Source organism: Falco peregrinus, chromosome 1 (genome assembly GCF_023634155.1).
Source record: "Falco peregrinus isolate bFalPer1 chromosome 1, bFalPer1.pri, whole genome shotgun sequence".
Lineage (NCBI taxonomy): Eukaryota > Metazoa > Chordata > Aves > Falconiformes > Falconidae > Falco > Falco peregrinus.
The window spans coordinates 107,031,395-107,047,046 of record NC_073721.1 but is presented as its reverse complement, the minus strand read 5'-3'; the positions used below and the strand labels follow the sequence as shown (position 1 = coordinate 107,047,046).

Sequence of the window (15,652 nt, the reverse complement as noted above, 5' to 3'; positions counted from 1 at the left end):
TTGAATGGAAAGATGTAAATCACCACATTTCCCTTGAAATCAGTAGACCTATGGCTGCATTTGTGAAATTCTGGTCCCTTCTCTTCCATAGCGCACATTCAACAGAACCATGCATCAAGGCAGGACAGCCAAGAAGTGTTTGCAAGTTTGAGCCTTTCCTCTAGAAAAGGAAAGGGAGCAGGCAGCAAAAACCCTTGGTCAGAAGCAAAAAATACAGTCAGAAATTAATTTGGGTTGTTTCTTTTCCTGTTTCAGAGCCAGAACAAAGCCAAGCAATGCAGAGGCGCAGCAAATGAAGCAGGTGATGCTCTATTTGCAACTGAACTAAGATTTTTCTCAGCAAAGATCTACCACCACACTGATTTTGGTAAAGCAGCATCCAAATCACCCAGGCTGGCTCTGTCTGAAGTCAGGTTTCCCAGAGTCACCTACCCAAAGATTAATGAAGAAGCTTCTAAAGAATGACAACCTGATAGTCACCCACAATCACTTTCCTTTGTGGAAATGCAACTCTCCTGCTTTCATTAAAAAATTTATATAAGACCTCCTTTAGGGACTTCACCCAGAAAAGAAAAACTCTTCTTGAAGCAAGTTTGAAAGCACAAAAGAATGACAGTTGAATTGCTCCCAGCCAGCCCAAACCAGATACGCAGTCCTCAGGTTCCCTGTACATGAGCATGGTAGCATCCTCAAGCCAGAAACAAAGTATATACCCAGAAGGACCCACCAGCAGGCATCTGAACTGGTTCATGAGTTCAGACTTGTCCCTCACTGCTTGTAAAAGTTTCCATGCCTTACCTGTCTGGCTCAGCATGGAAAGAGCCTAAGGAGGCTCAGTGCCCAAGTATAGTCCAGGCTTTTCATCTCTGACTTGCATTATCCCCACTGTAAAGTTTATAGATGATCTGCAAACCATACAGACAGATTCCTTACTCTAATATATTGCAAAGAAAAAACCATATCTTTGTGACCCACCAGTTTCAGGTTCACATATTATTGTGATACTCTAGCAAACCAGGCCTAAAGTGTAAGAACTGCAGCAAAGTCCTAAGAGGCGGAAAAAAAAGAAAGCCTGTATCTTTTTTTTGTTTCCTAACTGTTGGGTTTCTATTACGCGTGTCTGTGTTTACAGAGAATGTGTACAAACAGAACATTGAGCAGCTGGATAAGGTCAGGACAGAGTGGGAACAGGAACACATCAAAACCTGCGAGGTAAACATTGACTTTTGTAGCAATGTATTTCTGCACTGGTTTTTTTATCCTACTTGCAGATATCAGTCTAAGATCTGAGATACTGTCCCAAGGGCTTTGCTGTTTGCTTTATATGGAATCTCAGTAGATGTCTTTGCAAAAATACTGCAAAAACTAGAGTTGATTTAGGCATAGTTGCTACCTGTCTTGCTTACACTCTCCCTGCCTGTTTGGCATATGTATGTAAATATTAAGGAGGGGAATAAGTGCAGAGGTGTGGGAAGGGGAACAATATATGAACTGGTACAATCTATTTGCAAGCATTTTCTGCCAGTTTTCACTTACAACTTAACGTAAGAATACACTAGCTTTGAGATGCCCTTTAGATTATGTTTTGCAAAAAGCATCCAGAATGGCTACTTGTTCCAATGCAGGAGAGGTTTTTGTGTTCATTTCATTTTAAATCTTACAGGTTCAATGGAGATTAAAAATAAAATTTTCTGGCTAAGCTAAAGAAGTACGTACCATAGCATTCTGAGAGCAAAAATATCTAAGGCACTCAGAATCTTTATTTTGTGTAGCACTTTATATCCACTTGCAAGAATATTTGCTGTCTGCCGTGGACTAATCTTTCAGTGGAAAGGTGGTGGTGAAAAACTGTTTCCATTATGTTTGAGGATGGACAAGATTTGCACTCGGCTAGTAAGTTTTGCACAATTTACAGGAACCCAAATCAGCCACACATTTGGTCATATTAATGCTTCAAGTACATTTGCCCATCTGCTGAAGTATGATTTCGCTATGTTTACTCATTGCGGGCTTTATTTCCAGATAAAATAAAATGCCAAGAGCATAGCTTTCCAGTTCTCTGCTTCCTCTTAAATATTCCCTATCTGGGAGAACTGGAAAGTCCCATGGCTAGCACAGCAGACTTTCCACAGGAATTGTGCCAAGCCTTATTTTTTCCCAAGATGCACATTTTCCCCTTTCTTAAAAAGCCATCAAACAAGCAAAATGTTCCACAACCTAACACACTTCATTTCTCCTCCGTGTCTAAATTCTGAATAGCCCACAGAGCTTGTGGCTTGCCTGCTGCTTAGTTCAAACAAGCATTCATAAAGGAAGGGCATCTTTAACACATTCTTTTAGAAGTGGTTGTAGATAGAAGAACTAATAGATTTTTTGAGGCGTTTAAAACTAGTAACCAGTACAAAAAGCCAGTTATCCCTGTGGTAACTTTTCTGACACCTCCTGCTTAAAACTACTGGCTGCATAGTAGGGAATCTGGAAGTGCCAAGGTTGCTTAGGTGTCTGGCTGCGCACTGCACATTCATGGCCCAAAAATCTTGGCTAGCAAGTGGCAGTGCTGGGACTACCATCATCATGGAGGCTGTGTGATACTCCTTGGCATGAGACGCCCCGGTTCACAGTCAGTCTGGTGACACAAGCTGAAAGAACCACAGGGGCTGTGTCTAACACACCACCCAGCTGTATTTTGCAAAGGGCCTGACAAGGCCGGAGTCACTACACTTGCCTCTCTGATGATCTGCATTTCCCGACAGGACATCATTTACCCGCAAAATTCCCAGCTGGCTTTTGTGCTATTTCAGCAGCCCCTTAGGGGCTAGGCTGCAGCCATAGGCTTTTTGTTCAGAATGGATATTGAAATACTCTCCACCCTTCAGGTTTTCCTTAAAAGCTTTTTCTGTCAGAAACCGGTTGCAACGCCAGCTTACACCCTTGACAGACTTTTTTCTGGTGTTTTTTTTTTTAGATAGTAAGATATTCAATGGCAGGCAGTATGCCCAACTGAGTGTTCTGCTGAACATTGTATACATTTGTGGCATTCTGGACATAATTACTAGCAAGTGGAGATGGAAACAGATGGCTCGAAGCATCTGAGCTTTTCACACCTCATAGAAAACCAGAAATTGATGTTCTACTTATAACAGTACAACTTAGAGATCAGGGTGGGTTTTGTTGTTTTGTTTTGATTTTTTGATTTTTGTTAAGTTTTTAAAGCATTAGTTTATCTGCCTCTTCCCCCACCTCAGTTCACACCTCTCTCTCTTCCCCCTTCATTCTTCTCAAGCTGTGCCACAACATGAGAAAAACAGACAGATGAAAAGAAAGAAAAATGCCTTCTCTTTAGCATGAAAATAACTTTAGAAACGAACAGAAGCAACTCAAGAGAGCCTCAAAGTTTGAAAAGAGAAAAGTTTGGAAAGACATTTTAGAAGGCAGAGATGGATAGTTTTGGCTCTACCTTTATCATAAATACAGCCCTTTCACACCAGCATTCTACTGATCAGTTAAATATCAACATTTCAGTGTGATGGGCAGACAAGACACCGACTCAGAAATCCTTGACAGTAGAGGTAGTGGTCAAATCCAGATCCTGATTCCTCTCCTCTGCTTATTTTTGTCTACAGAACATAACTTTAATTTGATGCAATCAATTAAAACAAATTCTTGAGCATGAACAAGTAATGTATTTTCTCCAGTAATTGTAAACACATCCTTTACAAAGGATCCTTGCAGACTTATGAACCTGACCCAGAGAAGCCCCAGCCCTGTTGCTCCCTGCAATGCAAATAAATAACTACCATGAGGCTACATCACATCTCCTCTTTGGCTTTAGGTCTTCCAGCTCCAGGAGTGTGACCGCATCACCGTCCTCCGCAACTCGCTGTGGGTTCACTGCAACCAGCTCTCCATGCAGTGTGTGAAGGACGATGAGGTAGGGGCACCTGCCAACTTGCTTCATGTGCAGAGGAGCAAGGCTCTAACAACCAGCACTAGCTCGCCCTTCTCTGTGCATCCTGTCTCCAGCAAACCGGCTGTTGCGCATGTTCAGTGAAGGGGGGGTACTCCCAGTCTAGCTTGCTCCCTCCAGATGTAAACATGCCTGCAGACAGTCTGTGTCACACTTGCTGGCACTTGCTGTCTCCCCTCAGTTTGCTGGGGAATGCTTCCAGCTACCAGAACGCTCAGTTGAGTATATCTGGGCTCAAGCACAACTTTCAGAAAGGCATCCAGTCATGGTCTCAAAATTGGAAGACAAAGAATACGCTAGTTATGACGCTGAATGATTGTTTCCTCCTGTTAATTTGTTGCATTGAAAAGCCCTGGACTGTCTTCATCCTCCTCTCTTAAAAGAATATCCAGAGCACAAATAAACAATTGCGTTTACAAGAATGTTTGTATGGGGGACAGGCCAAAGATCCATCCAGGTCAGACAGGTACCAAGTATAAAGTGTCTCCTAAGGGGAAATTATTAGAAAAGCATTAACTGTTGATTCAATACGAAATGTTAAAAATTAAATTAATTTTTTTTGATTCTGTTTTGTAGCTATATGAAGAGGTTCGGGTAAGCTTGGAGAACTGCATTGTAGAGTCAGACATAGACTACTTCATTAAGACCAAAATGACGGGAACACAACCTCCAGGTAATTATTCCAATTGGTCTTGTTAGATGAGTCACCCATCAGGCTGAGGCTGCAGGTGTGTGCTACACGCCTGTTGGAGCTGAAGCCAGCCAGAGCTTCTGCTCTGGCTATTCATTCCTACCCACTGCAGCTCACTTCCCCCGCACTGTGCTGCCACCGCTCCTTCTGCGGCACTGCGAGTGGGATAGCTGAATGATGCAGGTTAAAAATAACATTCCAGAAAAGAAGAACACAAGTTGTCCCGGCTTTGCAACCAGGCTTATTTCACAGTACTGACACCGCTAAAGAGGTGGCAAACTGCCTTGCAGAGATGGCAACTTCAGTTTCCTGCAACGGTGACAGGTCAGAGCCAGTTTATTGTGTAATTGCACCCTGGTGTCCCCTTGACAGACATGCTGCCTTTTAATTTATAGCACAGAGAAGACCAAACTTTGTATTGTTTTGTTCCACCTGCCCAATGGGGGATAGCATCTTTTGTCCACTCAGGAAGTTGTTTGTATAAGGGCAAGATTCTAACTGGGGGGAATTTTGAATGAAATTGGCTTTGCCCCAGCATGCAGAAGCCATGTAAGGTTTGCAGACTGTCCGGTAAAGCCAAAGCAGCCTTTTTATAACCTTCAATGATGAAGACATCTGGGCTGAAACAAGACCAAGACAGCAAGAGCTAAGAGCAGTTGCAAAACGAAAACATGCTGCTCCAGGGTAGGAGTTCTCCAAACACATCACCTATCTAAGGATAGGCTACCTGATGTTTCACACAGCCAGATACAACCCCCACCCTCGCACTTCAACAAGCAATACAAGATACCTACAGACTGAGTGAATGCTTGCACTTCTGTGCAGCTGCTGCAGTAAACAAAGATTCACAGCCTTTGTAAAAGGAGAGAAAAACCCCTACTGCATCTACTGCATCTCTTCATTAGTTGATGATACATAATCTGGGCTGAAAAGATCTGTGGCTCCTTTTTTAAAAAAAAATCCGTGCACAGATACTGTTTCACTTCCACTAACCGCTCTAACACCGGACTGGAAGTCACAGGCAAACCCCCTTACCCTGCCCCCCGCAGTGTCCGCAGCGCTTATTTCCCTTCAGAGCGGGGAAATAAGCTATACTGGCATAAGAAAATTTTATACTGACAAAAACCTTTCATGCTGGGAGTTGTATAGGTACAAACACCAGCAGTCTGAAGGCCCTGTCCCAAGGGATAATTATCTCATACAGGAACAACTCCCACCCCTCTGGTTTTGTTGCAGAGTGCAGAGCTGGCAGCAATTACAGCCCAGGGACTGCTTCCGTGGAGCTGGGCGCTGCCACTAACTCAGCACTGAGCTACCCAAGGCGTTCTTCACTCAGCCTTTCTGTCATTACACCTATGATGATTAAGAATTAGGATATAGGGATTATTTTTTTTTTTTAATTAATATATCGAAACTGGTGCACTGGATGCCATTTTGCTGCTATAGTTTATTCTTCACAGAAGGAACTTAAATTCACTGATATAGAAGCATTTATCAAGGAAAAACTACATTTTCACTGGCAGAAGGGAGAACTATGCCTTCCAACAGTGTGAAACAACTTCTGTATACTAAGACATTTGTAATTCTCAGCTAGGTTTTGTTGTTTTTTTTCTGTGTGAGATTTCTCATTCTCCGGTTGCCTAGGCAATAGTCTGCAAACAACTCTTGGCTATGACAGGACTAAATTCTAATAAGAAACAGGTGGAAAAACCCTTGAGAGCTTTACAAAAGGCGAAGAAAAAGGCTTGCTTTTTTGTTGATTTTTTTGCCATCTTCTAGAAGTTCTGTAAGTAATATCCTAGTATCTCCACAGCTCTGGCTAATGACTTTGCACAGTAGCACATGGTGAGCTGTTGGACTGTTTTATTGCTTGCAAAATGCAGAAGGAAAGCCACGTGTTTTGCACCTTCATCTTGACCAAACCTTTTGGGTTTCTTGATGCTGTTGCTCACTCCCCTCTTCTACCTAATCTTACAATGCATTATAGACTAGAAACTATACCAAGGTAACAATCTAGAAGGGTAACAGGAGACCCTTAAGTTGGTCAGAAAAATCCCTAATTAATGTGAGCCTTATTTGTAGGGGTTTTTCATACTCACTAGTTGTATGTGCCTGCTCTGCTTATGATCTTGGCTGATCCAATGTGAGAATGTCAACACAACCTTTAGCCGAAGTCCAATCTCTTTTCTTATTTTGCAGGTATCAGAACTGAGATAATATGGTATCACAGACTTAACTCATGTTTGACTTTACCACAGAGAAGGCAGAAAGGGTATACGGCCACCAGCTCTAAGTAACTAGACTAGATGTTATGAGACGCAAAATAAATAAATCCATCTGTAACTATTTAATCTGTAAAGCTAGACTTGGAAATGGTCTCCATTTCACCCTTAACGACACCATAAGGGAGAGTGAAGGAACTCTAACATAACTGTATTTGAGAGAACCCCCGGATCTCTGTGAGTAAACAACAGAGGTGGACCCGGGAGATATGAAACTTAGGGAGACACTCAAGCACAAGGGGAGACCAGGAAATTCCTCATTATTGCTGCTGGCAATAATGTTCAGAAATCTCCCCAGCTCTGACAAGAATTCCTGAGTCAGTACATTAAGAAAAAAAGAAGCAAAACACACTGCAGCCAGCTGTATCATGAACATGGTCCCAGGCTCACAATGACCACGCTCTGCTCCCTTAATTCCTGAGCTTTAAGGCAACAGAGGAAACAGTCATGGAGCTAACTGCCTTCTTAATTAGGGTTAGCCACAGCCATTAGAATGGTTCTTCAGGACCTTGACTGTGTTTGGTTCAGGACAAGCATGCCTTTCTACCAAGGACACACCTGCTTAAAATCATCTGAATGCCTTTTCTTAATTCCCCAGCCCCCCTGAGCAGCTCCAGCTGCTTTACAGGCAGGAGTAGATAGGTGCTGTATTGTGGTTTGGTGCAGCAACCCCTGACAGTTGCATCTGGCTGCATTCTGGTGGGGAGAAAAAAGTTTTGCCTGTTTGAACATCTTATTTTTATTTTCTTGTTGCAGATGCGATAGGATATGAAAACTATTACAGCAGAGAACTAAACAGAAGCAACAGCAGCCCAACCCAGTCTTGTGGCATGATGAAGAGGTGAGTGGCACGCTTCAGTTCCCAGAATAGGTATCTCTCTGTATGAACAGCAATGTAAGATGACAGGCAACAGGACTTGTAAAGTTATTACTTCCTTCATCGTAGCAAGAGGCAGCTATGTATCTATAAATATAACTTGACAAAAGAAGTAAACCTATTAAAAACAGTCAGAGTAATTTTGCCATGTCCTAGTGGGAGGAGAGAGGGGATGAGTTTATAAAACAATTAGTTGGCCAGCAATGGATAGCAGCCGCTATTTCCTCTTTCCTCGTGAGTCACAGCACAGAGCAACAAAAATAATTTGTTCAAGGGAGGGCAAAGGTGAATCTTGCTAGGAGCAAAGGCTGGGGAGAGCTGTCTTTTCCAGCAGTATCTCCCAGCTTACTGCACCGCCCCACTGAGCAGAACAAAGAGCTGTGCTCTGTATCTAGAGCAAAGGAGAAAACACTTAGCAGAATAACTGTAATGATTAGGGAGGTGATTTTTCCTTTTCTGATCCATTTATGCTGGTAAATGCTGTAGCATGAATGCAGTTATATCAGCAGATGGGCAGGGTAGATCTATTGGTTTAAATATTTTATACTAAAATGGCTAATTCACAGTGGGAATGGCATCATATTTGAAGCAGAGGAGCTTTACACTTTGACAAGCCTTATTACATGGCAAGGAGCAGGCTGTGAACTCCCCTTTAAAATATGGTCCAGGCTTGTTAGTGGGCTGATTAGGTTTATATACAATACCTTGTTTTTCAGTGGGAAATCGGGTCTTCTATAATAATGAATTCTAACACTGCATTCTATAGTTACAGCAGACAACTGTACTGCCATTGAGAATATAACTGTGCTCTGCATGGGCAAGTAGCGCAGAGAGACTCAGTCCAAGTTTTTCAGAAAGTGTTGAGTTTGGACATCCGTCTTCCAGAAACACTGAGTGTTCACCAGCTGAAAAATCAGACCTTTGAAATATGCCTTAAGCATGAGATGCTGTTTCTAGCTGTGCTTGAGAATCTTAACCCATTTTCTCATTTTAGTTAGTCTCCAGTACCCAGCTGTGATACAGAAAATAACTAGGGATAGATTAAAAAAAAAGAATTTTCCCTTAAACTCAGTTTTTACAAAAGGCCTATTATACAAGCTTTGTATGTTAAATTGTATCAGAGTTTTCCTTAAAGACAAAGAGATGGTAATTTCTTACACACAACTAATAATTCTCATAATATTAATGTTGTGAAATAATGGGAGTTTTGCATCACGAGCCTTTGAATCAACAACAAAATAGTATCTGATCCATTCTGTGGACAATTTAGTGATGGCCAGTGGTTCTGCATTTTTAAAAATATATTTTTAACTGAAGATAAATATATCTACAGCATAAATGAAAACAGTCAGCCACAGGAAGAGGTGACATCTACCCAGTGCTGCAGCAGATGGAGGGAAGGTTGAGTCAGACAGCTGAGATGAAGGAATGCACATACCCAGCCCTGCTTACTCATTTTGTCATTGGCTTCTCTTCGTTCTGCAGATTCTCAGGACTACTGCATGGAAGCAGTAAAAATAACATGGAGATTGCCAGTCCTTCAGCCCCTCCTCTTGGTATGCATCTTCAGGAAATAAGTTTATCAGACGTGTTTGTTTTAGATCATATTGCTAAATCAGTCTTTGACACGGAGCAGAAAATGGTACAGCAAATATTCACATGTTGGCAGTCAAGAGTAAAGAGTAGTTTGGAAACAAATTTAATTGGATGTGTATTAAACAAATTTCACAGTTTGAACTGCCAAATAATCCATATAGTCTTCAAAACCTCTGTCTAGGCAAAAGGGAACTGTACATTCAGAATGACACGGTATGACTTAAATAGTTTTCTCCTAAGGTAGAATACGCTACCTCTAAAAAGCCCAAGAGAATACCTAAAGTTTTTAACAGACCAGGTTCATGCCTTATGAATGCAAATATCCATCTCATTTCACAGTTACACTGCCTTATTGTAAACCTTGCAGCTAGGCATTTATCAGATGACATTTAAAACATAGCATTTTGACTATGCAGAAAGTAACAGGTTATGACATTTTCATTGATTTAAAACAAAAACATTTTAACTGTGATTCTTGCCTGATGAAAATAAAAGCTGTTTTAGAACAGATTTAAAACGTACCCAGAACAATTTCCTTTGTCAGGCCTGCCTGCCTGGGCATCCAGAAATGAAGCCAGACTATCCTATTTGGTGCTCAGCCAGGGGGGACTCTCCAGTGCCATCAAACAGCAGCTGGACCTACCAGGCACCAGCCTGGGCTTGGGCACATGTAGAGCAATGCAGTGCTGAGCAGCTGAGGGTCGTCACTCTTCCTGAATGTCCTTAGGCTAGGGACAGGAGGGGAGAACATTCCCTGGAGAAGACCCTCAGGAATGGCAAACACACTGTGTTCGGAGTTTTCAACCGCTTCCATGCTTGTCTTTCAAAATTTGAGAAGTCAAGGAGCTGACGGTGCTCCTTAGAGCAGGACAACTAAACCACAGATTGACTGGGGGAAGGTACAGGCACCCTGGCCGCTCCGTGCGGTGTCGGAGCACTGTCATCCCACCAAGGGGTTTTATGTGGGAAACTTCTGCTCACCTCAACAGCAGGGGAAGCTGCCAGGCAGATGCTGGGAAGGAGTAAAAGGTTTCCCTAAGTATGACAAGCTGGATTAAAACATCTGCCAAAAAAGATATGTCAGTGACAAATAGCTATCTGGGAACTATGTAAACTACTGGAAAATGTCGGCACAATATTTTGCATTTTTCTCAAGGGAAAAAGAAAAGCTTTATGTGAGTCACTGAACTACCAGAATTTTATACTACCAGTAGCAACCATTTTAAACCACATTAATCACAGCATTTCCCATTTAGATCATTTGGATTGTGCTTTAGCAGGGTAAACATTTTTCCCAACCTGGATGAGGCTAAAGCTAGTTTCTGACCTCCCACAAATTTCAATGAGTGCATTGTCCTCTGATTAATGGGACACAGTTTTTGTGTAAGACTTTACCTACAGTTCACAGCAGCTTTTCTATACATGTACATCTCCAGACAGAGAGAACAGAAACCCTTGTATTTGTGAACTCTTGCATATGATCCTATGCATTTATAAGCAACTGAACTCTTTGTTTCTGTGGTGGTTTTGTTGTGTGTGTGTCATCCCCTGGCCCAGGAGAGAAAACAGACAGAGTCTATGCATCCATTTTTGTAAATGAACAAGCTGGAATCACATCATCACAGGACTACAGAGTACTTTATGACTACACAGCTCAGGTAATGAAAGTCTTCAAAATACCTCATAGCATCAGATTTAAAATAGATTATGTTGATCCAAACATTTTGAAAGTGTTAATTCTGTGAAGGAAGTGTTATCTTCACTTCACAGCCAGGGGTAGTTCAAGAATTATCGGTCAAGGTCACATGCAGAAGCCAGGAATCCCAACTGCCAGTTCTTGGTGCACATCACTAGACCATGCTGCCTCAAGATGAAATAATAAGATTTTTTGCAACTGATTAGTGTAATCACTCCTCAGCTGTTACAACCTCCTTCTAGAGATACAGAAGACAGCAAACACAAGGAAACTTTATTTTTTAGGGGGTGATGGCTAAGTATGCGGTATTGTGCATTTTGAACGTAAGTCTCTTGTGAAATGTTTTCCTAGGGCAAATGGCTACAAACTGTAGAATGTAAGAATACGTGACAGATACATATCTAGGAACTCTCCTCCATTTGATCTCACTTAGCATCTGGAGAATCCTGCTCCAGTTTAACACACTGGCATTCCATGCTGGAGAGGGCTGCAGGGCTGAATGTCCATAAAAAATGACACTCTTTCCCTGTACTTCCAATGTTGCAAGTTGCAGAACCACAGTGGACATGGTCCACGTACCAAAAGATTGTTACAAGGAGCAACCTGCATCCTTACCTGGGATATTGAACTCCCACTGGCTTCAGACCTATGTAGGCACAGTACCATTAGTAAAAGGCTATGAATGGACTGGTTATTAATGTTTTCTTACCAGATGGACTCCAGAACCTCTTGGACTCTTGCTAAACCATTAGCCTCCCCTAATGGGACTTTCACAGTTTAATTACATGTCAGTTTAAAGGTTTCTTTTATTAGCTTTAGATTAGCAGAAGGAGCAGCTAACAGTGCAGAGAGACCCTCACACCAAAGGGATCTGCCATCAATAGCCAACATTGAAGAAATGCTGGCATGTGACAAATTAGATAGCCAGAGAAATTATGAAAGCAGAGAAAGGGCTGGGAAGGAGCGCTTTCTCTTAGGTACAGTAACATTCTGACACCGTTTATTATAAGCTCTGTGTTTTAAACACTGTATTATTATCTGCCTGAAATTTCACCCAAGCAGAGCTGAAAGTACCTCACTATTAATGGCAGTTCCCCTGAGGAGACTGCAGGATATCTTTGTCAGATCCTTACTCCAGAAGTTGCCTTGAAAATATGACACACAGAGATTTTCCCTGCTGAGAAAAGACCCTGTTACTACTTTTAGTAAATTGTATATTGAGGCTTCTCACTTTTTGAGTCCGTTCTCACCTACTCATGTACATTAAATTTAGGTTTAGCTGATGCATCAGACGTATCTGGAAGCCTCTCCTACCCTGCTTTGTATTTTACTACACTGCAGGTAGCAGAGCGGCTTCCTATGGAAAATATGGAATATAGAAAAACCAGCAGCACTGAATGGGCTGATAGCCACTTGTGAGCTCAGCACTAGCTTACTTGCAACTACTGCATTTGTCTCGGAGGTAGAAGTTACCTATCGGAGGAAGAGTCACTGTACCTCCACTGGTCCTGCTGTTCCATATTAAAAGAACTGAGAAACCTATTTCAGGCCTGGATTAGTAGAGACGCTGTTGTCATCTCCCTTGGGAATTAAGCTGTCCACTGTATTATGTAGCAACAGCTGCAGCCTATGGAAGGGTCATGGTTTAGGACAGTCGTATTTAACCCTTTCTGGCATTCCCCAATGCTACAACAGTCAAGTTGCTCAGGAGGAGATACCATGAAGCCTGGGGAAATTTGAGGATCTTAAGGAAATAGCCATCTCAGTAGTGCTTAATCCCTCACTGTCTGGTATTTCAGGTTCATTCCCAAACACAAGGACACTGGCAGGCTGTTGATGAAAGGCAGGATAAAAAAACCCCAAACCCATCAGATATGATACATGCTTGGGCTCTCCTGTGCTCTCAGGTTAACCATGTTTCCTTTCTCTATTTCCTTTCAGAATGTGGATGAACTGGACATCACTGAAGGAGACATTGTAGTTGTCATTGAAGAAAACGAGGATGGCTGGTGGACAGCCGAAAGGAATGGGCAGCGAGGCTTTGTGCCAGGGTCTTATCTTGAAAAGCTTTGATGAAAAGAAGCCCCAGTCATTAGACTGGAAAATATTCTATTACCGAAAACAAACAACACACAAGGTCTGCTTCAGCTGACCAAGGGCAACCCATAATACTATTTTCTGCAACTACAAGTCAGGAAATAACCAACTGACCATGCCTCCCTCTTCCTTACTCCTGCCCCATCCCAGAACCTCCTGGCCTACACTGTCTGCAAAAACCGTCTTCACCTCAGAGAGATTAGGACTTGCATTTCTTACCACAGTTCTTCCTGCCCTCGGCACACTGTGCTGCCATCAGTGTCACAAAGCTTGGCCAATCTGGGAGGAAAATCCGGCCCAGAACTTAACCGCACTAAAGGAAAAAGATGAAGGAAACAAGTGCTGTTTCTCCAGGATGGAGGAACACCTCCAGCCAGCCTGTGAGCCACCCTCGTGGTCACAGCAGCCATATTCTTGCCATGGATCCCCTCCTCTCCCTGCACAGCCCATGCACGCATTTTTGACAGTGAGGTGGAAAGCACACACAGAAAGCATATAGTTTTGATGTTGCAGGCTCTTAGCTGTACAAAGCAAGGAAGAAGCTCTCTTAAGTTCCTTTTAACAGCCCCCTTTCTAGCTACCCCCTTACAGCATGGGAGTAACCTGAGAGAAATATGGGGAACCCTCCACTGTTCTTTGTCAGTCAGATGAAAATACAAAAACAAGGAATGCAGAGGGAGAGGAGAACCTGAAGGACTGAGACACATCACTAGTAAGAAAACATAAGGCACTTCCCATCACAGCCATCTCCTAACAGAATGAAACCCATGCTACCCATGGCTCTGCTTTGCACTGGATTCTGGGGCAGCAAAATAAGGACAGATGGTGAGCCAAAGGCTTGCTTGGTCAGATGGTTCCCCTGACACCTCACTGGGCTCTCTCATGTTTAAAAACCAACAAACCCAACAAATAAGCAAAACCTCCAGCAGTGCTGCACTGCCCTGATCCCCCTCCTCCGAACACCACAGAGAAGTGCCCGTTACCTCCTCATGCGATCTCCATACCCATGTCATCGATGCATTCTCCTTTCAACTCCTCTGTCCATCTGGCTGATCCTCTCCTTCTCTTCTGCCCACAGGCTTTTCTGTCTCTAACTGCTATCTACAGCCTCTGCACCTCTGGGGTGTCCTGGTTCCTTTCCAGACACTTTTAATGTCCTTGTTTTTAACAAACCAACCCTCTTCAGAGAAGTCGCACTGTGCAGGTTCACTTTATTTCAGATTTCAGCTCTATCAGTCTTTCTAGTTTAGTATTTAAGAACGTTCCCAACTGCCACTGTACTTATCAAGGGATCAATAGATACTTTCTGCCACTACTCCCTTTTCAATATTTTGAGACGGTTAAAAAAAAAAATAAAAAAAAAAATCAGTGATTTGATCTGAAGCACAGCATGCTATTTCTGGGGGCAGAATGACCTTGTTTGCCAAGGTTTCAACTCTTAAAACTGAACCAACTCAATGAAAATGAATCAAATTGCTACCCACAAGGCACAGACAGGGAGACACTGTTAGCTAAGACCCAGCAGGAAAGACGAAGAGAAATCTAGACTGAAGAAAAAGCCAAAATGGTCAACACAATTACTCCTTAAACGAAACAGAAGGAAGGTTAGAGGCACTTGCAGTACCTTATTATAATTTCTTGCCTCAAGAACGGAATAAAAGTTGCTGCAGGCTCTTTTTCTTTAATTCCCTGCAGTTGCTGCGCAGTCCTCTGCACAGGCACACTGGTCCTTCCCACAGTTCCCCAAGTTACTCTGCAGTACATCTGCATCAGTGCTGAAGGGCTCTTAGTACCTTGCATTAGCACAGGCTCAGAGGAACTGCAGGAACTCAAATGGCATTTGAGGCACGAGGTTATATGAACAGCACTCTTGTTCAGGCTCAAGGAGTTAATGACAGGTTTCTGTGACCACATCTGAATTGAATAGTGATAGAAAGATGGTCCACAATAGCCTTCAACGAGGCCACAGCACTGTAAATAGTAGCTGTCAGAGACAACTACAACATTGCTCATTATGTCCAGCATAAGAAGAAACCTAACGTATGAGAGATTTAATATATTTTCTTCTTGAACACTCAATCTTCCACAAAGAGAACTGCAATAAACCGACAAATACTTAAATAAATTTAGGGAGGTATTTTTCAGATTATCTTAATTAAAGAGAAAAAATAAACCACTGAAATGCATCTCCTTTAATTATGTGACACGCAGATTTTGCTAAGCCACTTCGCTTCTCTGGGAGCCCAGACAGCCTCACACAAGACATTGCAGTACCCAGCCCTAGTTACCCTGAAATCCTGTTACAAATCACCTTTGCTTACATGTACCGCATGGTCTACATCACCGACAGCTAGTGGAATGGTGACTGCTGTTCCTACCCCATCATGTAATTTCATATTTTTGCTGTTAAACTCAGGAAACTGGTTTCCTTTCTACCCCTGTCATC

The 15,652-nt window shown here is 42.5% G+C and overlaps 1 protein-coding gene across 3 annotated transcripts in view; it reads left to right on the top strand.

Annotated features, from left to right (window-relative positions):
* Window positions 1-14,810, top strand: part of PSTPIP1 (proline-serine-threonine phosphatase interacting protein 1) — a 54,821-nt gene extending 40,011 nt beyond the window's left edge. For all 3 annotated transcript variants that reach the window (XM_055805692.1, XM_055805694.1, XM_013297809.3), the window contains 8 exons: window positions 256-301; window positions 1,133-1,212; window positions 3,833-3,931; window positions 4,544-4,640; window positions 7,697-7,781; window positions 9,303-9,373; window positions 10,971-11,071; window positions 13,051-14,810. In XM_055805692.1, coding sequence (XP_055661667.1) covers window positions 256-301; window positions 1,133-1,212; window positions 3,833-3,931; window positions 4,544-4,640; window positions 7,697-7,781; window positions 9,303-9,373; window positions 10,971-11,071; window positions 13,051-13,182 — 711 coding nt within the window. In that variant the 3' untranslated portion in view covers window positions 13,183-14,810. The remainder of the gene's footprint in view (window positions 1-255; window positions 302-1,132; window positions 1,213-3,832; window positions 3,932-4,543; window positions 4,641-7,696; window positions 7,782-9,302; window positions 9,374-10,970; window positions 11,072-13,050) is intronic.
* The last annotated feature ends 842 nt before the right edge of the window (window positions 14,811-15,652 follow it).